General features: G+C 46.6%; 1 protein-coding gene across 5 annotated transcripts in view; it reads right to left on the reverse strand.

Moving 5' to 3' along the window:
- Window positions 1-9429: 9429 nt before the first annotated feature.
- Window positions 9430-24893, reverse strand: part of LOC142587575 (uncharacterized) — a 148990-nt gene continuing 133526 nt past the window's right edge. For 3 of the 5 annotated variants that reach the window (XM_075698687.1, XM_075698691.1, XM_075698690.1), the window contains one exon: window positions 11093-11443. In XM_075698687.1, coding sequence (XP_075554802.1) covers window positions 11223-11443 — 221 coding nt within the window. In that variant the 3' untranslated portion in view covers window positions 11093-11222. Of the gene's footprint in view, window positions 9666-11091; window positions 11444-24893 lie in introns of those variants that run through there. The other 2 variants (XM_075698689.1, XM_075698688.1) reach the window with 2 other exon arrangements.

A 24893-nucleotide genomic window follows, 5' to 3' on the forward strand; every position in this document is an offset into this window, starting at 1 on the left:
AGAACGCCTCCAGGTCGCCAACGCAACATCGAGCTCTTTGAGTGAAAAGAGCACATTCATTTCTGGTACACGTAACTCAGGGATGTCATTCAATGCTGCGTCAGTAATGATGGCCGCGGACCCAGCAACCCGTGCACAGAACACTTCAGCCACTTGAAGTTCCGAGCGGAGTTGGTAGAGGGCCAGAGCAGCAAAGGGCTTCCTTTGATGCGGAGACGAGCAGAAACGCCTAACCGTTCTCCATATATGTGAGAGCGATTTCCGGGAATCAAGCGACAGAAAGAAAGTTTTCCATCACTTGTCTTCCAATTTATCCATAAGACGCCGGACTTTCTTCTGTATGCGTCGTGAAGCCCTCAGATCCAAGACGAAATTCGTGCACCGATACCTCCTCTCCGCCTGTCGGCATGCCGCACGCAGCCTCTCCAGTTCCATATCCAAGTCTGTTCACCTTGCTGACCTTGTGAGCGAGCAGATGGATGTTTTCAATGTCTCTACGATTGCATCTTCGATAGTGTGTGAAAGTCCTTCCCGACATGCGACATCCATACCCTTCTTAAACTTTGTTCAATCAACTGTACGCAAGACAATAGAGGAGCGCTGCTCAACTCCTCTAATCTTTATGTATGTTGGAATATGGTCGCTTCCATGTGTTTCAATGTCCGTAAACCAGTGGACGCTCGAGGCAAAGCGCCGTGACACCAAAGTGAATTCGAAGCAGCTAGTATAGGTCGTGCCTCTTAAAAACGTAGGGCTGTCGTCATTCACACAGCACAAATCATGGTCGCCAGCAAAGGTCCTGCCTTTGGAATCAAATTTAGCGCTTCCCCATAGCTGGTGATGCGCGTTGAAGTCACCTGTGATAACCTAGAGGTCATTGTTCATCAATAATATTTTCTTGAGTCGTTCGCCATCAAACTGACCCGCTGGGAATATGTAAGCTCCAATTAGTGTAAACGACACATCCTTCTTTTGTATATTCAGGCAGACATATTGGTTGTCGTCATGAGGCTCTACCTCGATAGCGACATATGTAAAGTCCATGCGGATGTAGATGATTACTTTCTTGCTCGCACCACATGTCGACGAGACGAAAGATTCGTAACCGGACAGTCTGGGTGGAGTTGATGTATTTCGTTCGCAAATGACCAGTAAGGGAAAGCGATTTGTAAAAATGAATTGGCGAAAGTCAGCTATACGGGTCCTTAGATCTCTAGCATTCTACTGAAAGATCGACGCACATTTACCTTCAGTGCGGAAGGGGACTATTGGTCGAGCCATGATGCTTAAACAATGCTAGCAAGTGCTGGATTTGGTGCATCCACTATTTGCAAAGCACTTCGTGCTGCTGGGGTTTGCAGCTTGTTCAGTATGATGCGCATTGTATTAATTAGTAATTGCAGCATATGAGCCACCTGTCTGTCTTGGTCGCACAAATCACTTACAGTACACGTGGTGGGTTTTCCAGCAAATTTTCGCTGTGATTCTGTCAGTGAATGCTGTGGTTTCGGTCGAGCCGGCCAAGATTCTGCAGATGTGGTCTTCTCAGCAGCCATGTTCTTCGCGGTCCTTTCCACAGTGTCTGGCCTGGGCGGTAGAGGTGGAAGTGGTGTTGTAGAAAGTGGCATGTGCGTCGCAGAGACAACACACTTCCTTGAGGAGCGCCGGCGACGGGAACGTCGCTTCCTGATCTTACGGGCGGCTTAGCGATGAGATGAATGATCTCTCGCCATCTCTTTCAAGAGAGCCATTTCCTTCTTAATATGCGGGCATTTCTTCGATGAAGCTTCGTGTGACCTTTCGCAGTTTGAACTCTTCATTACAGTCGCGCCACATTTATCTGCAGCACGGGGCTCGGCGCCATGGGGGCATGCTGCCTGATTTGTCCCAGTTTCATCCATTTACGGCAATGAAGAGGTTTTGCAATGAAAGGTCGCACTTCATGTCTGAAGTGTCCCACCTTAACATACGAGGGTATGTATTTACCATTGATACAATCTTCACGCATCGTGAACTGCCTAGCCGCTTAACATCAACAATGACCTGCTCATTGGCTGGCTTGATAAGAATCGGCAAGTCGGATGGCGACGTCTACGTCATAAATAACACCGGTGACTACGTCAGCTCCCAGAGGGATGTAAGAGCGCACCTGAATGCCATTGATGTCCGTTACGCTGCGTAGAGTGGTCAGACCAGCCGCATGCTGGATGGACATCAACCGCCAGTAGATTTTTTCGGGTGTTGACTCGAATGTCTCATATTGATTTGGCATCAGGGCTTCCAATGACATCGACACAGATTGCCTGTTCACTAGCTTCATGTTGACGGTGGGACGCAAGGGCACAATTATGATGGTATTGGCGTCCGACCTCTGCGTGTGTCTTACTATTTGCGTGCTCGGCGATGAGGACGTCCTGGTGTTTCTTCTCTTCGCTCTGCGGCTCTGCACCCACTGCAAGTCGTCACCGGAAGTGTCCTCACTACTGAGAGAGCAGACATGGGTGTCCTCGCTGTCGCTGTCGTTCTGCTGTCCGATCCACGTCCTGGAGGCGGCCGCCGCTGACGCCGCTGTCGCCGGCAGACGTGTGGGTTCGTCCACTTCCATCACGACCGAGCAGGGAGCGAGGACTAGCAGATGAACTTAGATTTTCACAGAAATAAACTGGAGCTAGAAAGAACAGCGCTCTATCAAAGACACTTCGTCGTCAAAACAATGAGCAGGCGATCCAGTATGTCACATATGTGGATGTAACTACCTCGTTTTTCAGAAGTACAGACACCAACGAACTTCTTTCAGTAGTTAACACAGAAATACAGGATTTGTACGTATAGTCTGCAAGTAATTCTGTACAAATAAAATATTTTAAAGGAAAGGCCGTTCTTTTTCGTTGCAAGAGAACCGCGCGTGGTGCTACAAAAAAACAAACTACGTTTGGAAAACACTCTAGTTGAATTTTCTTCGACATGAAAAGGCCTGGCAGTTATACTCCATAAGCATATGCTCCAGGATTCCCATACAAAAATCGTTAGGAAAACTCCAAGCAATGTTTTAGCTGTACTGAGGAGGTGTCAGTAACTCCTACCAGTGGGTGAGCCGTAACACACTTTCCATCTCACACATAATGTATGGGCTCATGATGTGGGGTGTGGGTACGCGAAAATGTTGTAAACAAAAATTACTCGTACTTCGAAAGAATGCATCGCGATCTAATTTAAACTGTGAATTTCATGTTCATACTCCGCCTTCATTTAACTCATTTATATTCTTAATACTTATTGCATGCATGAATACCTTTAGATACTTGCTCATGATACTGAAATTAACAAATGGAACGAAAACATTGGCTTAATGCCTAGAGAAAACTCCTCGTCGAGTTTCAGTAGGCACAGTGAGTGAGAGAGAGAGAGAGAACAGCTTTATTGAAAATGCCTGCAGAGCCGGTTAGGCTCTCTCCACGCAGGGAGGACCAGCTTTTACCGCGACGCGGCCACTACGTCAGTCTCGTGCATTGTGCTCCTCGAGGTCTTGGTTCCTCGGCACTTCCGCGGATCCGAGAGGGCCGCCGCCCCCTTCCTGGGGGTGCTGCCCCACTTCTCGGTTTCGCGAAGTCGCTGCCTCTCTAAAGCTGCCGAGACCTGCTGGACGGCCTCGAGTTGTGTATCTTGGTCATAGGTCCTCGTTGCAGCCTCTAGCTGCGGCGGGATCGTCGTCCTCTCGCTGGCTTCTCCTTGATTTATACTACAGTCCCAAACGATGTGAGCCGCGGTGGCTCTCTCCTTAGCGCACAGTCTACACGCGTAACTCGCGTACACGCTCGGACACACGTGCTTAGCTATCGCCGGGGGGAGCAGGGACCCTGTCTGTAATTGTCTATATAACACTGCCTCCTTCCAGGTAAGCCCCGGGTGAGGTGGCGGCATAGTCTGTCTGTTAAGTCTGTACCACTTCACTATTTCGTTGAAGGTGGTCATCTTGTCCTTGGCACTGCACCGCGACCAACACTCAGAGTCGGCCGTGCTTGCAGCTGCGCGGTTGGTTAGTCCTCGCGCGGCCGAATTCGCCGTCTCGTTGTGGTTCACGTTCCCGCGCTCCGACACGTCACTGCCCATGTGGGCCGGAAACCACTTGATCACCACAGCGCCTTTCCGTCCGATGTCTTCGGCCTTGCGCAGTATGCGCGCAGCCTCACTACATACCCTACCCTTGGCGTAGTTCTTCACTGCCGTTCTAGAGTCACACAACACTGTAGTGCATCCGGGTTCGGAGACGGCCAAGGCGATGGCCACCTCCTCCGCCCGGTGCGCCTCTCGAGTCCGGACGCTCGCCGCGGTCTTCGTTACACCCGTCGATGCCCCGACAGCCACCACCACGTATGCGTCGCTGCTCCCTCGATACTCCGCCGCGTCCACGTAGATGGCGCCTTCTTCTCTGGCGTACAGGAAAACTCACCGGCTGCCATCGAAACGGTCGTTTCCGAATGCTAAATGCCAAACTTCCACAGAAATCCACACAAATCCACACCTAATCAATATAATGTTAAATGTTGCAACACGTGTTGCAATGTTGCAACATATTATAATACGTATTGCATTTTTGAATGCGGACACTGGAAGCTTGTTCCGCTGGGAGGTGGAGCCAATTGAGCTGGGTTTCAAATCGTGACCATTTTGCAGCTTCCTATGCTACAGTTTTCTTTTGTTCCAATGTATATTTGTATCAGAGCTATGTAGTATGATTGCGGCAAAAAAAAGTCAAGCTCAACAAACGACAACAATTACAACGGTGGTTACAATGTTTGACATTATGAGGAAAAAAAGAATATTGGTGGAACGACTTCGTTCGTGCAAAAATTGGCGTACATCTCAGAGTGATTATTTCTCAAAGAACTTGTGTGCACAGTTAGCAACTCAGTTTCACGATGTAAGCCGATATTATTGCTGTTCAGTAAGTACAAAACGTCTTATCGGACAATTTTACAACGAGGATATAGGGAGTTCACCCATGGAGTAATACAGAAAACGTAAAGAGCAGAATCTGCCTTAGTCCCTTGCGACCCCGTTTAGGCCTTCTGAATTTAACTAAAAGTAGCGACATTTTTTTATCTTGCCGCTGAAGCCGGCATTGGAAGGTGGGCGACGGGGTCTGCGCATCCTTGTTGGTAGAGTTTATTTATGTAGTCTTCGTCACGTGGACGCCGATTCACCGTCTTCGCTGGAACAAGTGCGCGAGCGTTCGTGGGCTAGCCGCCGGGCCTGCCTGTTCTCTTGATTTTTTGTTTTAGTTGCGCTAGCGCCAGAATACTTGCAGCTACTAGCATAGACAGAAATTTAACAAGAGGGGACATTTGCAAAAGCTGCAACAGGAAACATGTCACGCTTAGTGTCAATCCCATCGGTTAGTTGACGCGAGCATCGGGAAAAAAGGGGAATTAGGAATGAACTAAGACAAAGTTCTATTTTTTTGTATTCCTTCCCGTTGAAACTAAAAGATTTTCGTATAAATGAATTTATACTTTGCGGCGAAGTTTTCTTACGTTGCCTAGCAGGAGGCTAGCGGCCACGCCAAACGCACCACGGAAGTGAACGAGGCTGGCTGCGCATGTGAAGTTCGCCTGTTCGGCGACCCGTTTATTTTGGACGTGCCCTGTTTGTTGTGCTCCCGCCGTATTCTTAATTGCCTTGTGTACTCCGGCACAGCGCCACTTCTGGCTGCGCACAAATGAGCGCACAAATGAAAGATTTGGGCGCTCATTTATACAGTAGAAAGATCCCCCTGCTAGTTCCACGAGGAAATGCGTAAAAATCATTAAACTATTAGAAGTGATGCACTCTTTTTTTACACGAACGTGATGGACTGCTTCACTATAGCAAAAATAAATACCCGAATGTAAGCTCAAAGGAACAGCGAGAACGTTGCGAATCAAATGTACAAAATATAGGTGAATTATCATGCTTGCGACTGTTTACCACATTACATTCTTTACATTCACTTCATTTTACTAAGCAATTATCCGGTTTTCTGGACAAAAAAGGTTGCCGGTGGTCTCGAAAGAAAATTGCCTACGTATATATTCATAAGGCTATCCAGTTCTCCATGGCCATGGCTATAACAACATGAAAAATGTGACAGCGGTTCCGGTATCGCTCTCTCTATCGTGATTGTGTGCGTATAACGACGGCCTCTTAACTAAAGGTTTATTTAGGAAACGGTAACGAAGGGCCCTGATTGCCCATATGTAATGCAGGATCTAGTTTTATAAGTTAAGGAGACGAATATTACGTAACGACTTGACCGGCTATGCTAAACGACTCACCATTATTGCCGTTGCCAGTCGCAGCAGAATCCGGTTCTCGTTTCGATGCAGGCCTGTTCCGCAAGAGTCACGAGTGAAACCTTGCTTTCTGGCCTACATGTCCACTCGCAACACGTCTCTTCACCCCAAATTATATAACGCGAGGTACCGAAGCGCAACAAGCACAGAATAAGCAACCAGCTTAAGTGTACGAACCGGTGAATATGTGCCTGCCGTGCACGCGAACGTACCGGTAAAAATATTAAATCCAGGCAAGAGGTCACGTGGAAAATCGATGATGCTTAAGGCTATTTGTGTTTTCAATGGCAAATAATAACAAAGTTACTAATAAACAGTACAGTATCTAATTAGAGATGATAATATGGTTATATTTATATGTAATGAAAATGCTTGAATAGTTGTGCGATAAAGATTGCAACTAAAGTTGCGCTTATTACGGCGCCTCTAGTGCGAGATATTGAACTTACGCAGAAATCCTTCAAATGGCTTTACTGTGCTTGTTTTAAAAGCAGCAGACCCGCCGTGGTTGCTCAGAGGCTATGGTGTTGGGCTGCTGAACACGAGGTCGCGGGATTGAATCCCGGCCAGGGCGGCCGCATTTCGATAGGGACGAAATGCGAAAACACCCGTGTGCTTAGATTTAGGTGCACGTTAAAGAACCCCAGGTGGTCGAAGTTTCCGGAGTCCCCTACTACGGCGTGCCGCATAATCAGAAAGTGGTTTTGGAACGTAAAATTTCATAATTACAAAAAAGCAGCAGCATGTTGTCGAATTTTCTGCCCCCTCTGGCCATTCGTTGAACATCAGAGTACGCTACACCTGAGGCACAATGAGCGCGGAGAGTGCCAAAACATGACTACAAGAAGGGCCAAGAGATCGAATAGAATGACGGCATTAATTCATGTGATCAGCTACAAGGAAATAAGCGCAAAGCGAGCATGTGACAATAGCGATTTGACTGGGAAAAGACGGCTACCACTCTGTCCTACGGCAGGGGTTGCAGCCGTTTCAGTACATGGCTTTCTCGTCTGTCTGGATAGCGTAAGACACGGTTGATTCGGTTACACCTTGCGGTAACTGGTAATGCGCACCTGTTCCGGTGCTCTGCCTACCTCTTTGCGACGTTTCTTCCCGATACGCTTGTGTATTTTCGGACGCCTATTGCACCAGCTTCATTTATCGCCTTAATTGGAGGCTTGATCCTGAGTGTGGCAGCTTCATGTTTCTAGCTGACACGACTTTTCAGAAGAGCGTGCACTGGGGTAGCTGTGGAAGAGAGTTGACATTCCGCGATATGATCAGTCAGTACGTGTTAGATTGTGCGTTTTCGTCCCACATAAGCTCGGTATCGGACATCCCGTTCACAACATCCTTCAGACCTCTATATGATTAGGGTTACGGGATTTGGTTAACTCCCAGACGTTCAATCCTGTGGATGTCCAAAAGATGACTTAAATAGGACGTCCTGAATTTAGTGTTGTCATGTTATTCACTTGACGTACCAACCACAACTAGGACGCTCGGATGTAATCTGGACATCCAGAGGATACTTGTGGTTCAATGGGAAGCCAGGCCTCAAACGGCAGCTGGAAAAAAGTTAAGTGTTGGAGTTTCCGTGTAACAGAATTATGTTTTCTCGTATACTGAAATTACAATCCGAAGCTAGCATTTCTGCAGCTTGTGTGTAAGGGGTACTTTACGATTTTTCTGAGGCACTTTTCTTCGAAAAATTGAATTAGTTCTGTAACGCATTTGTGCCACGCGGAGGGTCTGCGTGGATTGGGATGCGCAGTTCGGGATGATTTTTTTTATACGGGCAACGTCGCTTCCGCCGACGCCGACATTGACGCCGCATTTTCTACGATATAGACAGTTAACAATATCGCGTGAAAACTGCTCTGGTGAGAAAAGATTCTGACGGCGTTCTGGCTATGTTGATCGCTTTGAAGGGGGCCGTGCAGGTTTCTGCCAACTCAACTGCACATCGTTCACTTCACGGATTTCATTTATTTGACCGCGGAAATGCCATGGATAAAGTGCATAGGCTAGGAAAAGCGAATAATCAAAAGTGAAGACACAGCTGTGCCAAAAAATGCTTACGCATTAGGAGACAATTTCGAGCATTTTGTGCAGCATCTCTTTAAGCTGAAGCTGATGCAAGCATTCCTACTTCTGCGTCGCAACCTATATTTTAGAAGGGGACAAAAGATATTGTCATTGCAACTCCAAAATTGTTGAGCCGAAAATATTGTCAGGCCGAGTATACCAATTGGTAACATTGTTGCTTCAAATAATGTTGCGTTCTGGAAAATCGCAGCGTTTTTTTCTTATTTGGTTGGTCTTGTTCTATTGGTAAATACAAAACCTTAACGGGAAGGTTTGTTCAAAGAAAAGCGTGCCGTAGGGCTATGTCACTGGAGTTTGCACATTCCATTTATTGCTATGACTGAGAGACTGCGATATTTTTTTAATATATGTGTTAAAAACTCGCGAAGGCGTTCTGGCCCCGGAGTGTATTTATGTACGCATGTAATATTGTATATAATATTGTTTGAACTGTGCCATTGTCAATTAACGAACCAAAACTAACACTGCCATGTGCATCATTACAAGAAGATGACACGCTCTAACGATTGCTAGAAGGAAGAAATTGGACAAGACCTAAATATTGTTTTCTTATGAATTGCTTAGAAAAGAACTATTACTTGCGCAAAATGAATGTTCGCAATGGGCGCAGCATTTGGGGTTTGTTTGAAAACCAAACATTGCTTTAAGCCGCGTGTTTTTTTTTTCAGGACTACAGAAGTAAAAAAAAAATATGAGTGGCTATGAGCTGTACTACTCAAAGTGGCGGACATTACTTGCATGAGTAATCAAAAACACGTAATCAGCTTATGTATGCTGAAAAAGGAACTTTCAATTTGAACTCTATTCTCCAGGTTGTAATTTATGAAGTGTGCACAGCTGGTATTCAGCGAACCGTAATAACTTATAACGAATTTTCAGGATGAAATCAGTTTCGTGATGTTCATCCCGAAATTGTCCAATGAAATACACAGGCATTCCAGTTGCTTTTGTTATTTCAGGTAAGTGGAGAAACAGACAGAAAGACAGACAATGAACTTTATTTGATCCTGAGGAGCTTCAGCGGAGGCCCTTATCGGGGACCCACAGAATCCGCTGGCCGCGTCCAAGTCGGGACAGGAATACCGTGATGTTCCGCCCTTTCTTGGGCTCTCTGGATTGCCTCTAGTTGTGTCTGGAGCGATGGGCTCCGGAGTGCCTCTACCCAGTCGGCTTAGCTGGATAGAGGGCCGTTAGGTAACGCAGGGCACTGCCAGAACATGTGCGCTAAGGAAGAATAAATCTCATTACAGTCCGGACTACTGGAATCGACATCTGTGTAAATACGGCTGAGAAAACCCAGCGAAGGGAATGAGCCCGTCTGGAGCATTCTAAGTGAAACTGAGAGCGCCTATCTCAAAACCCACGGGAGCATTAGGGTGTCGCGATGCCTTGCAAAATTCCTGGATACAATAATTTATTTGGAATATGCGCAGCAAACTAGGTACTTGCAAATTACTAATTGCAAATGAATAATCGCAATGGTACTAAATGCAAATTGTCTAATTAAAAAATATTCACTTTTCATGTTTTGGACAATTTGCATTTCAGCTCCTCGTGAAGTAATGCACGCAGCTTCAAGTAGCCCACCCCAAGGGCTACATTTAAGCAAGGTGCAACAGGTAGTTTTTGCACTTCTCTATGGTTTAAATAAAACATTCCATATACCAATACGTACGCGTAGCGTGATTCTGAGTTTGACATCAACCCGTACCGCCTTCTAGCCCGTTAGGGTACATTCCTCTTTTACACTTTGCTGTCAGATAACTTTTCTTTAATTTCCCGCATTCCTATTGTCTTATTTGAAATAAAAGCAAAAAAATGGGCTGTTAATAACTGGTAGTTTCGCCATATGGGCAAAGCTTTGCCGCGATAGAAGAGTTTAGCATTGCGGGGAAAGTACTTCGAAGGTTTTTAGCCTATTAATTTGTAAGACTTGTGGGCACGGCGCAAACCTGCACAGATAAAAAACCTGTAGAAATTAACAAATAGTCAATAAATTATATATACATAATCTTCTCTATATGAACTATCTCAATACATTTCTGTAAAGGTGATGTCTTATACGACGCAGCCTCATTTATGTCAGCGATAATATTTCTCGTGAATGCTTTTTGCACCGTACCTTCCCTACGTTGATTTTTTTTCAGGGAATGGATGGCGACTTGTCAAATAGTTTTCCTCAGAAGGGCACTTGCCACTTGGTCCTTGCAAACAGTCACGAAACAACTCTCACAAACGTGGGCCATATTTTATCAGGATCTCATAAACATGGAGGAACTACTTTAGAGACTCGACAGTGTGTTGTCTGTGCTGTGTTGAAATAGTTTCTAGCCATGGCGTCGTTGATAGTTGCTGACATGGCTGATTTGCAAAAGCATCACAGAGTTTGTCTGAACAATTGCTACCAATTTTGTATGAAAGAAGTCATTCATACGATAAGGCACTGTAGTGAAACTTTTAGCCATTCACTAGAGGAAGCAATGTATGTTGTTCTACATTTTTACGCTTCAATGAAAGCTTCAGCAGCAATAAACCACTGTTGTGTGACGTAAACATTGCCTGAGTGTCAGTCGAAGCACAAAGAAGACCATGCGGCGTGCGTTTATTTTTTGCCTGAATCTCATTCTCCATTTCCTTCCCTTCACATTAAGTGGACATAAAACGATTTACCCATGTGAAAGTCGTATTTTATTTCAACTCAAGTTTTCTGTGTGCTAGAGAATTTTAATATGTGCTTTCCACATTGCAACACCAAAGCCATCCCACATTTTTATGCAAGTGCTATCCCAACGAATTGGGTCCTTTATGAAGTGGATGCGCTTTTCCGAGCAGCTGCTGGTGCGGCTGCGGAGATGCATTCTTGTACGAAAGTATTTTCTGGCAGGCGTGTGTGTAAATGCCTCGTCCGTGACTTTCTATGCTGTGGTAGTATTTTACACATTGTGGGGAAGGGCCAGCATGAATAGACGAATTCCAGACTCGCAGTTCTATACTTTTACGGCCTAGAAGAAAGGGAACAAGAACATATAAAGACGAGGCAGTACTAAGCTATTCTATAAAGCAAATACGTACTGACTGGATTACTATGAGCTTCATGATGAAAACAGCAGAAAAATTCGCGACGACGTTAGCTCAATACTTGTGGCATCGTGTGAAGACGTAGCTAGCCATTAGCGTCATTGTCTTGTGGAACTACCCCTACACTTGGGTGAAATACCGTAAAAACCTATGTCATGACACAATGCATGCTATTTAGCTCTATGACAGTGGCTCGAAAATAAAAAAACAATGTTTCTACCTAACTACAGTAAAAACTTTATGTATTCATGCAGACCATCTACAGAAGGATTATTAATTCGAATTCTGGTGTTTCAGGTGCCATAACAGCGACTTAGTTATGAGGCACGCCGGTCGGGACCCTAGAAGAATTTTGACCAAAAGGGAATATATAACCTTATCCCAAGGCACGGAGGGTTCTCCATTCCGCTCCTATCGAAATGCGGCCACCGCTGCTGAAATTCGATCTCGCGACTTCGTGCTTAGCAGCCCAACAATATAGCTGCTAAGGCAGCGCGGAGCATGCAGACAAAAATTAGTGTCCCTAAAATTTAAAGAAGGTATATGAGATGTTGATCACATTCACTAGGAAACAAAGTGATGCATTGGCACAATTATCACCTCGCCTGTGGCAACGTGTCAGATAATCTGGACTCCTGGAATTTGCTATGCCACTATATTTCGCTTGCTATTCGTATTACTGTTGAATATTTCTGTGGACTCGTGACACGACTTCTGCCGTAATACTTTTTTCCTTCTATGCTCACATCGTCGTGTCGATGCTCCACTGACAGACAATAGATATATGTCAATTGAAATTGAAACGCTGGTTAGCATTTTAAGCAAGATATTGCATAACGTCATTCCTGCATGAACCTAACCACGGCCTGCAGTATGTACATAAATTAAAAAATAAAGTAAAAGTTCGTTTCCCACCTTCTCCCCTTTAATAACGGTGTTATTTCTTACGATTACCTCAAACTTTCTTGCCGAGTAATATGTTGTTACCAGTTCTCAAGGCTGCAAGTTCTCAATAAAGTGGCTACAAGTTCTCAAGAAAGACTGGGCACGATGGCAATGTGGATCGCTGATGATCCTCTGCTTTTTGCGGTGCTCGATTCTTTTCAGATTTTAGACAGCTCATGTAAAGTGCAGCTGACATTACTGACATCAAAGAAAGCCCATGGGCCTCAAGTGAAAAGAAAGTGAGCGCTTCGTGAAAAATTCGGTTTCTTGTACCTAGGAAATAGCCCGGACCACTTCGTTGTCACAGCGACTAAGCATGAACACAGAAATTTCCTCTACCATGAGACCGCGGAGCAAATTTTCACGCCAACCGTCAGGCTTGCACTTCACTCCACGACAACAGGTGCAGAAGACAGCATAAAGTGCTTGCATGGTTTGAAACCATGAGAGAAGGGTGTGAATGGCCCTATCTGGAGTTGCAGAAACACTGGCCACGACGGTACCGTTAGGCTTCTGATCGCTGCCATTACCCTGGTTTTTCATTTGCAGCTGAGAAAAGATTACGACAATGTTAGCGTTCAAACGATCCTTTAACGGCTGGTTCTTCCTTGCCTAATGCTGTATTGCATGCTGCATGTTGTTGTCTCCCTCAGGAATTTGCTGCTTCTTGGAGGGGACAGTGAAACTAATGGTCTCTTGACCCTGCTCAGATTTTACACGGCTTATGTAAACGGCAGCGGACATTAGTGATATCAAGGAACACCCATGGGCCTAAACTGAAAAGAAAGCGAATGCTTTGTTAAAACGCGACGACAAGGTCACATTGTGCCAGGATAATGCACATCATAATAGATTTTACGTACTCCAATGAAGAAAGTTGTTTTGTCGCTTGAAAAGAGAATATACGTATTAGAGAATAATAGCAGGAGATCTAGTCTGATCATTTTCGGGCTACCTGAGTCAGAGGGTGAATGTGGAAATCATTTGCAACCGTCCTAATTAAAAAAAAATTCAGTACCTCCTCTGGGAAGATGCCATTGCTATTGGAAGTCAACATAGATAACGCAAACTATGAACTTACAAGGCATGACTGGTCTTCATCAGACTGCTCCATATAACACAGACGGCAGTTAATTTTCAAACAATTCCGGAAGATGAACAGTTCTATTGCATCATTGTGTGAGGACTATTCCCGGGAACTATGCAAGGTTAGAAGGAGACTGTGGGCAAGTGTAATAGAAAAAGCCTGCAATGTGCGGCACAATTTATTCATCTTTAGAAAAATTGTACATCAATATAGTAGCCCAGATAGAACGAAGACGAGACGGATAAAGTTCCTTTAAGAAACGATGCAGAATGACCCTGCCACTAAAGTATGCGTCGTCTCGCGCGAGCACAGAAATAGACGCCAGAAACACGGGTGCTGAAAGCTATACTTCTCAGTTTTCACCTTTGAAACATTCGCTCCTGTATGGCATGGTAATATATTTTCCCCCAAACGAGACCCCCACTTATTTATTATTGCGATAGCAATTACATGCGCACTTCAAGCGCATTTCCGCCATCGGCGTCACCGAGAGATACCGTATAAAATCCAAAGTCGATAGCACCGTCACCGTGCACCCTACGCTGTGTGTGCGACGAAAGCGTTCGAAAGGAGCCGACGATCGCGACAAAATCTCACCTGCTCGAAAGAGACGATTGCAGAGAGGGAGTGCGCTGTCATGCGCGCGGCACATAACGTTGCGAGGCGCAAGAGGGAGTAGAGGGAGGGCGGCGTTTTCTACGCCTGCAACTGAGCATGTGGCGGATGCGCGCGGTAGGCGCGGCCGTATTTTGAGAGCGGTCTGCACTGGGGGCAGTTTCTTGGCCGGTCGGCGGATTGTGGCTTTGCGCGTGCTACGTGTCCTCGGCGTTCGCTTCGCACTGAAGCGACAGGCAGCACGAATGTCACTTCGCTCGCTTCTAATTTCTTTCTTCCCGTTCTTGTAATTCTCCATAGACTTTTTTGTTTTAATGTATTGTTTCTAATTCGCTGTCTGTGTTTCTGTCACTTCCTTTACGATGACTCCTGGTTGTCTAGTTACACTTTCATTTACTCCGCACTTGGTTGCCAACTGTCCTGCCCTCTTCCTTCATTCTGAGTCCACGCTTTTCAGTTACAGACGCATCTGCACTTTAGCCGCCCATTTATTGTGATCCACGGGCCTGGGTCTTTCTACAAAACAAGTTCTGCTCTGCTCTTCTTAGGCTTCAACATTGCCCCAACCCAGGTCTCCCTGCACAACCCCACTTGTGGTTTTTTATCGTTGGGTCCCAAAGCCAAGCGGCCTATCGGCCTTTAGTAAAATTCCAACACCGAAAATATACCTGATTTTGGCCACACACTGCTATTTGTGAACGTTAGGGCTGGCATAATTACTCCTTTCCAGATTAAATGAACCGCCTCATAAATACTCTGACCTCAAAGTGTTCTATGTTTAATTATTGCGGCATTCCGCTTCCCTTTTATATTCAAGTTATCTTGGTGGGTGGTTGAGTAAGTCTTCCCTTCGTTTACATATACGTGCACAGGTATTTACATCGTTTGACTATGGGTATGACTTGCTCTTTAACTGACACCACGTAATTACTCGTCCGTTTATTAAAGATCATTATTCCTGATTTATTTGTGCTAAACTTAAGGCCTAGAATTGTCGTGGCGTTGCCACATGTATTCGCAAGTGTCCGTAAATATCTTGCATTATCCACTAGTAGCAGAATGTCGTCCGCATAGATCACTCCGAGGAACTTCGCTTGCGCAGTTCGTCTATTCCACATGTAGGATAGATGAAACCCCAATTATTTGTTTTCTAGTCGCGCAGCGCCCCGACAACACTGCCACTACCAAGATATCGCGTATCCCGAAAAGTTTGACCCACCCTAAATAAGTGACTTCGCCGTTGCGCTACTAAGCACGAAGGAGCGAGAGCGAATGCTGGCCGCGGCGGCCGCATTGCAACGTTGCCGAAATGCAAGAATGATCTTGTACCGTGCGTTGTGTGCAAGTGGAAAAAACCCTCAGGTGATCAAAATTATATGGGTGCCCAAAATACGACGTGATTCATAACCATATTGTGGTTTTTGCTCGGGAAACCGAACAATTCATTCTAATTTACCTTAGACAATCAATCTATTTGTTGCAAAGCCCTTATCCCAGAAATTAGCCATTTTGCATGACAGCCGAAATCTAATCCGCTTTGCCTGGCCCCACTTGTTACGAATTATTGAATAAAATTATCCAGTAGCTGCTTGGCTATCGCCAACGAAGCCGGCAAAGAAGAGTGCACGCGTGCAGGCAGCGCTACAATAGAACACGCTAGCGCAGTTCATCTCAGCGGCCGCGGTGTCGGTCGCTCATAAGATGCCACGGTGCCATGCCTGACCGGTCTAAATAAACCGTGGCTACGTCGGCTATCTCTTAGTGCCCCCTCCCACCAATCCAGTGATTTCTACTAGCCGCCATCCATCCATCCACTCGTCCATCCATCCATCCATCCTTCCGATCATCCATCCATCCATCCATCCATCCATCCATCCATCCATCCATCCATCCATCCATCCATCCATCCATCCATCCATCCATCTATCTATCTATCTATCTATCTATCTATCTATCTATCTATCTATCTATCTATCTATCTATCTATCTATCTATCTATCTATCTATCTATCTATCTATCTATCTATCTATCTATCTATCTATCTATCTATTTATTTATCTCTCTATCTATAGTCTTAGGCCGACCCAGCGACCGAAGTAGTCTGTCTGTTTGGGCCGCTAGGTATGTGTTTCTTTCATTACTAATAACACCAGGACTCTATGCCCGATGCTACCATTGCTTAGAAATCTAATAGGGAGCGCAGACAATGTATCAGAAGCGTGCTGCACCATGAGTATATCGGTGGTATACTGAACGGCACCAGATTAAATGAAATAGACCATTGTGAGCTCTCCGGATATTGTTGTTATCATTCGAGTATTCAGATAGTAACCACCCCACACGCCGCAATTTGAGCACGGGAAACCGAAACACAAAAGGGCAGTTATTAAGCTAGCTAACAAAGCAATAACGAAACAAGTTCTAAAGTAACAAATTCCAAAAAATGAGAGTCCGAAGCTCAGCTAAGCAAACTTGAAAGTTCGTTAGCGCTGGTAGAACGGCTTAACTCGCGCAACCTGGACTACTTCAGGTCGTGAGTGGTGCCGCTTCAATAGCAAAATACAAGACCTCATAGTTGAGGGCGCGAATGCGTCGGATGATCTTGTAGGTTTCGAAATAGTGGCATACAAGCTTCTCGCTAAGTCCTCGTTTGCGTATTGGGGTCGAGACCCAAACACGGTCGCCGGGCTGGTACTCGACTTAGCGTCGTCGAAATTCGCAGTGTCGGTTGTCGGTCTTCTGCTGGTTCTCGATCCGCGGGCGGGCGAGCTGTCGGGCTTCTCCGAAACACCGGATATAGGTGGCGACGTCAAGATTCCCTTTATCTCACGTGCTGCAGCATCGCGTCAAGAGTCGTCGTTGGGTTCCTGCCGTAAACAAGCTTGCAAGACGTGGTCTGCGTTGTTTCTTCTAGCGCCATGTTGTAAGCGAAGGTTACGCAGGGCAGGTCGACATCCCAGGTCTGAAGTTCGCCGTCGACGTACATTGCTAGCGTGTCGGTAAGGGTATTATTCAGGCGCTCCGTAAGACCATTCGTCTACTGGTGGTAAGCAGTTGTCCTTCCTGTGGCTTGGCTGGGTGTATTGCAGAGTGGCTTCGGTGAGCTCCCGTGTAAAGGCCGTTCCTCTGTCAGCGTTGAGGACTTCTGGGGTGCCATGTCCCAGCAGGATGTTCTTAAGGAAGAATTTCGCAGCTTAGGCTGCACTAGCTTTCCGGAGAGCTTTAGGTTCAGCGAAGCGGGTAAGGTTGTACATCATCACGACGATGCACTTCTTTCGGGATGTAGACATGGGAAAGGGCCCCAACGTATGCACTCCAATCTGCTGAAATGGTCGGCAAGGAGGTTCAATCGGCTGTAGTAATCTCGCTGGCGTTGCTGGTGGTGTCTTGCGTCGCTGGCAGTGTTGGCATGTCTAAATGGAGTGGGCGAGCTTTCCTGTATCCTGGATAGCGTCCGGGAGAACCCGAGGTGCCCAGTGTTCGGATCGTTATGTAGGGCATGCACAAACACGCAGGGATGCGTAACACCAACAAGGTAGTCGGTGCGGACTGGTGAGGAGTTCTTTACGAGTAAGTTGTTTTGAAGAGAGAACGAAGAGAAATGTCACCTAAATGTCCTAGGCCCAGCGTCGGTGTTACCTTCCAAACACTCGATGAGACTTCTAGCTCCTAGTCTGGACGTTGTCCTCCAGCGAAGTCTTTCATGCGTATTATTCCAAGGAAGGCGTCATCATCCTCGACACATTGAGTGGCGGGTCACTGGAGGCGTGTGATAGGCAATCGGCATCAGAGTGTTTTCGTCCGGACTTGAATTACAGTTATGTCATATTCTTGGAGTCTGAGCTTCCAGCGCCCAAATCAGCCTGAATTATCCTTGAATTCGCTAGCCAACACAACGCGTGATGGTCCTTGAGGACTTTGAACGGCCTGCCATATAGGTAAGGGGGAATTTCACTGTGGGCACTGCAGGCACTGTGGCATTCCTTTTCGCTCGTAGAATAATGGCCTTCCACTTTTGATAGAGACTAGCTAGCGTAAGCTCTCGCCCATTCTGTCTCATTTCTAGACTAGGACGGCACCGAGGCCTAGGCTACTGGTGTCAGTGTGGGCTTCTTTATCGGGGTCTTCGTCCAAGCGCACAAGTCCAGGTGGCGAGTGCATGCGTCATTTGAGTTCTTGAAATGTGTTGGCCTATGGCATTTCTCACTTGAACTCGCTATCACATTTATTTATATGTGTCAGCGGCTCAGCGATGCGTGGAAACTATTTGAAATCCACCCGTAGTAGGTATACATGCCAAGAAATATATGCACTGCCTTCTTGTCGACGGGCTACTGGAACTTTGCGATGGCAGCGGTCTTCTGCTGGTCGAGGCGGACTCCAGACTTGCCGATGACGTGGTCTAGAAACAGAAGCTCATCGCAAGCCAAACGGCAATTTCCTGGCTTGAGAATGAGCCCTCATGGCTTGATGACCTCTAGTACTGTCGCAAGCCGCCTAAGGCGACCGTCGAAATTGCGGCGAAGACGAAATCTTTCAAGTACGCAAGACAGGCTTGCCAGTTGTAACCGTGCTAACGCCGTGTCTAATATGCGCTGGAACATAGCAGCCGCCAAGCACAGACCGAATGGCACTTGCTTGAACTCCTAGAGGCCGCCTGCCGTGATGAAGGCAGTTTTTTTCTTGATACCTCTTGTGGACTTCTATTTACCAGTAGCCAGTCTTGAGATGCATCGCCAAGAACTGTTTTGCGTTGCAGACCTGAGTCAATGCATCGTTTATCCGTTGGAGGTGGTATAGGTCCTCCGTGGTGATCCATTTCAGTCGACGATAATGAACGCGGAAAAGTAGGGTTCCATCCTTTTTCTACAACAGTACCATTGGAGATGCCCACGTTCTTTGCGATGGCAGCAAGATGTCCGCAAGACCATTTCGGCAATTTGTTGCCTCATAGCTTCACGTTCTCGTGTTCAAACTCGGTATGGGCTTGGGCGGAGTGGTCAAGTGCACTTTTCTGTTAAAGTGCGATGCTTTGCAAATGGTGTTTGTCGAATCTTCGATGACACCGGAAAGTAGTCGTTGTATTGTCGGAGAAGACTTCTGAGCTGTTGCTTCACTCAGGGGGAGACTAGGATTTATTTCGAAGTCTGGTGCGGAAACTGTGGTGGTCGGGGTAGATGCGGCAGAATCCGAGATGACAAACGCATTGCTCGTTTCCACAATTTCCACGAGGTATGTGATCGTCGTGCCCTTGTTGATCTGCTTGAACTACTGGCCAACGTCACTTGGTCAGCATCAATTTTGTTTTTCCTCAGTGCACTCGAGCAACGCCTTTTGCGACGGCTTTTGCGACGCCTTTTGCGACGCAGATTTCACGATCAAGCTGTAGGCGGTGATCGCCCTTTATGACACCTTATATGTCGGCGGGTGTTTCGTCGCCGACGCAAATGACAATGCTGGAGTGAGGCGGGATGCTCAGTTGATCTTCTACCACACTCAAGACGTGGCGACTACGAGCTTTTCCAGCGGTATCGCTAGATCTTCCGAATGAGTTAGCGACTTTGACTGCAGGTCGGTGATTGCACCGCGTTCGTTCAGGAAGTTCATGCCGAGATTGACGTCTCGTAAACACTTGGAGGATAACGAAGTGGCAGGGCAAGTCCGGTCATGAACGGTAATTCTTCCTCGGAAGATTCCAGTGGCTGTTATTAGGTGTCCTCCAGCTGTACAAATTTTAAGGCGTTCCCATGCCGTCTTAACTTTATTCAACTGGGCGGTGACGGCTCCACTCATGACGCAGTAGTCGGCTCTTGTGTCCACTAAAGCGCTCACTGCAAGGCCGTCGAGAAGCACGTCGAGGTCTGTGGTTCTTTGTCGTGCGTTGCAGTTTGGCCGTGGCGTCGGATCAAGGCTGCGCCTTGTTGACTTGCGGCTGGAACGTCGCGTCATGAGGCCTTTTGTCGGCGTATTCTTTGTTTCTAGGATTCGTCGTAATGGCGGCGTCTCGTTGATATGTCATTGAGGTAGTCTTTTCGGCGTCTTCATTAGTGGCGGAGTAGGATAATCGTGAGTTCGACCAACAGAAACCGCACCTCCGTCGTTTGCTGCTTTTAGTTGTCCGGATAGGGGCTGCCGAACCCGCGCAAAGCTGGGCCGGTTTATGGTCTCTGGCCTACTTGCCTACTAGAATCTCTGGCCTACTGGGCCCAAAATTCCAACATCGAGAATGAATTCGCGGCCAGGTTCGTGCGCACCTGCGATGAAAGGCGCTGCCGGAACAGTTCCCGGAGAAGTGCGTTGTCAGTTAAAAGAGACAGGTCTCCATTCATGGCTTGAATAAGACAGAATAAGTCGGTAGGGTTGAGGTCGCCGAGCTCCTCCATTGTATAAAGTTGCTGTTCTCGTACGATGCGAGTAGAGTAAAACGTTCTGAAGACAGGCTGGCACCACCGATTTTTCTGTAAGCTTCTATGACTCAAGTATAAAAGCCGTCGCGGTTGACTCGCTAATCAGAGTTTGAATTTATATGACGCTGATTTCCGCTATCGTTGTACATCTAGTGTTACCTGTTTTTCGGGCACAGATTCTGGAAGCGAACACCAACGCGGCCATGGACCAGCGGGGCAGCCGCAGGCTGCAAGGATTGCCCCCAGAGCATGGACGTTTGCCATAGACGACCAGGACGATTGTTGCGATTTGAACAATAACACCTGCAGCTTCAGCGTCCCCCATCGTGCTTCAACAACCGAGGGAGCCACCTAACTTCCGTGGAGCTTCGTTGGACGATCCAGGAGCCAGGCTCAAGACTTTTGAAAGAAAGTCAGCCTTCGACATCTGGATCTCTCAGGATAAGCTACGCCACGTGTTCTACGTAGAAGATGCGACGAGGGCATGGTTCGAGAACGAGGAGTCCACTATTCTAACGTGCTACCTGTTCCGCAGTAACTTGCTGACGACCTTTAATAGCATCGTCAGTAAAGAATGGGCCGAAGTTTTGCAGGAAGCCCGAGTGCAGATACCTAGCGCGAACGTTGCCATATTTACGGAAGAAATGAGCGGTCTGTTTCCCCACACCGACCCGGAAGTTTCCGAGGGAAGAACGTTCACGTACTCATACGTGGTGTAAAGCAAGAAGTTTTTGCCTGAATGATACGAAGTTCACCGAAGACCGTCGAAGAGTGTCAGTGCGTGGTCACCAGTACCGAGGAAACTACGGAAATGCGAAACCGGCAGTACAAATGAGGCGTGATCTCAACAAACTACGTCGAAGGTCATTTATTCGTCAACAACGGCTTGCGCGAGACCATCAGAGCTGCTGTGCTGGAGAGAGAGGGGACTAAAAAAATGCAGGAATGCTAACCAGTCAAGAGTCAGGTTGGGGCTTCATAAGTGCCTTTCTATGCAGCCTCAATTAGCATCCATTGCTGACATCGTCCGGGAGGAGATTCAGCAGTTACTGGGAATGCCCGAATTTCCTCGGCCTCAGACTGAAGCGATGGCCTACGTGACTGTCGGTCCTCCGTCATGCTCCCCCTCCGTGCCCATGCGAGCGTGTGGAAACGCCGCAGTTCCGTTTTTCGCCGACGCAGCCGCGACATTGCCCTTCCGTCGCTCAGCACAGCTACCCTTACAAGACGGATATATGGCGTGCTCTATAAAACCGCCCGCTGTGCTACCACTGCGGAGAATCAGGCCACGTCTACCGCCAGCACCTTTACTGCGAGTTGGGTGGGTGGGGCTTCACCGTCAAAACGCCACGCCCACAGCTTGATGAACAGCCTCATGACACCACTCATCTCATGGCCGTAAGGCCGTAGGAATCCCGACGACCTTCGCGTTCGTCATTGCGAGGGCGCTACTGCGTCCGTAAGCCCCTATCTGGAAAAGCAACCGATGGCGGTACGGCTGCTGTACGTCAAAGTGATGAATGTTCGTCTCTGTGAACATGACGCTTCATGAGCTACTTTGACGATGCAACAATGACACACCAGTATCCCGAAGAATTCCGCCAGACAAGAATACGCTTTCGAAAGACAACCTGCTGACGCTACGTACAAGCCACAGGTCAACGGGAGGCAGCCGTGATCCTACGCCAGGAGCCAACTGCAAATGAAGACAAAAAGCATCAGACCTCGACGTGCTTCTCGACAGCTACGAAGTCACCCCGCTTGAATACACTGAGCCGTCTATTCCGTAATCAGCGGATTATTCGCTGCGAATTCAAGACTGCAGGGGACAGCCCTCAAATTCGTACAGCTGGAGGACATATCATAACGGCGACTGCAATGTGCCCCGCAAGTATTAAAGTTCCTGACGCACCTATCCTGCGACGTTCCTTGTCCTCCAACAGTGGTCGCGAGAAGTAATTCTCGGCATGGACTTCCTGTGGCGACACGCCACTATCATCCACCTGAAGTTCAAGTCGGTAACGATGTCCACAGATGTCCACAGACCATGCGTGCACAGAGTCTACTTGGAGACCAAGTCAGCATCCCGCCTCTCTTCGGAATTTTAATTTCCGTCGGCAGGCGTAGAATGCGCCTTAGAGCATGACGAATATGTATTGATTTAGTTTTCCACTTAGTGACTACCTATTGTTGTTTTATGCTGTGTAGTTGCTGTATATATATATATATATATATATATATATATATATATATATATATATATATATATATATGCTGGGAATTTATAAGCTATTCTTTGTCATCTGTACATGATCGTCATCATGTGGGGTTCATATAAGGTTCTTCTTCATCATCGCTTGTGGGGTTGGCTCTCGAGTGTGATCCGTGCTGTGGGTGTGGTCGGTTCCCCGCATCTTTGACGCGGAATAAACGTCGTGACAACTGCTGCGTCACAAGTGGTGGAGTGTGCTCATCGGTCCTCCGTCCTCTGACTACCCGCTCAACCTCCTGGAGCATCGATCTGGTCGCTGATTGTGCCAGCTGTCCACCAGCATGTCGCAGGACGATCCAACAGGCACTTCTACCTCCACCATCTCGGCCTCGGCTACCCCAGCCTCTCCGGATTGGGTTGTCAGTGGGCACCAGCCGGATCCCCGCCTGTTTGCTGGACTTCATCATCATCATCATGAATTTTTATTTTCTCCACTCGATACATCGTGAAAAAGGGAGAGCCGGAAAAAGGCCGAAAATTCTTCGGCTTGACAAAGCTCCGGTCTCCCAGATAGGCACGGTAGCGGCTGGTGTAGCAATGCAATCACTCATAAAGTGTGGATATAAGAGTAATTTTACACAGAAATACATAGACATTTGCGTGTTATTACATTGAAACTAGTTATAATACAGTTGTGTCAAATAAATGTCAAATACCATCAGGAAACGTTCTTTCTTTTTTAGAAATTAGTTTACATAGTTGCAAATAACAAGAGTAAAAAAGATAATCTGCATATAGAGTGCTGCTTTCGTGACAGACACCTCGGCAACGCAGCCCAGGGCGTCGCCACAACCTCGATTTTTTTTTCGCGAAGACGCTCTTTACAGCATCCAGTTTACAACCCAAACCCTGCCACGAGGTCCGGGCACAATCACTGCAGCGGAAAACCTGGATTGTAGGAATAGGCTACAAGTGTGAACGTATAAACGCAACGAAAGTACATGGTAAGTTCTGCGGAAATGTTAGAGCAGTTAACAATACAAATATATAAGAACAAATCCAATATTTTAGTTTTGTTTAAAGATAGCACATCAACATTTTATTGGTTGAAATAGTTCAGTAGCGAAGGTAGTGTATGTTTAAGGCGTTGGCAGCCATAATTAGTACGTGAGAAAGGAATCTGCATAGCATAGCTGAATCTGAATAGTGCATGGTGACGATTTGAATATGTACTTCTATTTTGTTGTAGAGTTGCCAGGGTTAGGAATGAGTCGAGTTTTCCCAGCATAGCATTTCTATTGCTTAGTAACATTTTGAATTTATATATGTCACGTGCTCTGATTATTCTGTTTTGTTGGAAAAGCTCTTGCGTATGCTCGAGAAAAGAAACGTTCGCTATCGCCCGAATTGCTTTTCTTTTGATGTATTTGCAGCATTTGAATATCTTGCGCTGTAGTGTTATCTCATATAAGTGAACAGTAACTGACGTGTGAATGGAAAAGAGCATAATAAATAAGGCGCTTATCTTTAAAGGGTAGTGCACTTCGATTCCCATTTAACACACCAACAACTTTTCGTACCTTTGAGCAAACATGACTAACGTGTTCATTCCAGGACATAAGCGCTGTGGATATTACACCTAGGGTTTTTATGGATGACGAAATGTTAATTTTATACGGACGCAACACAATACTATCTGGCAATGTCGTAGAACTTCCCGGAGCATGAAAAATAACGCAGTTTGTTTTGGTTTCATTGAGGATGACGCCGTTTTCCTTAGACCATGCTCGAAGTCCATAACAAACGGAGCTTGCTATAGGTGTTATTTCTTTTAAATCTTTACCGGTAAAGAAAACAGAGGAATCATTTGCATACGCGACAAATTTACACATATCGCTCACTTGTACAATATCATTAATGTAATATAGGAAAAGTATTGGGCCGAGGATGCTACCTTGGGGCACACCCGCTTTCAAAGGTTTCATCTGCGACCTGTACTCATTAATTTCAACAAACTGATGTCGGCTTTCTAAATAAGATCCGATAAGTTCAAGTGTTATTCCTCGGAACCCATATTTTGCAGCTTTATCAGCAGCAATTTGTGGTT

Source organism: Dermacentor variabilis, chromosome 7 (genome assembly GCF_050947875.1).
Source record: "Dermacentor variabilis isolate Ectoservices chromosome 7, ASM5094787v1, whole genome shotgun sequence".
Classification (NCBI taxonomy): Eukaryota; Metazoa; Arthropoda; class Arachnida; order Ixodida; family Ixodidae; genus Dermacentor; species Dermacentor variabilis.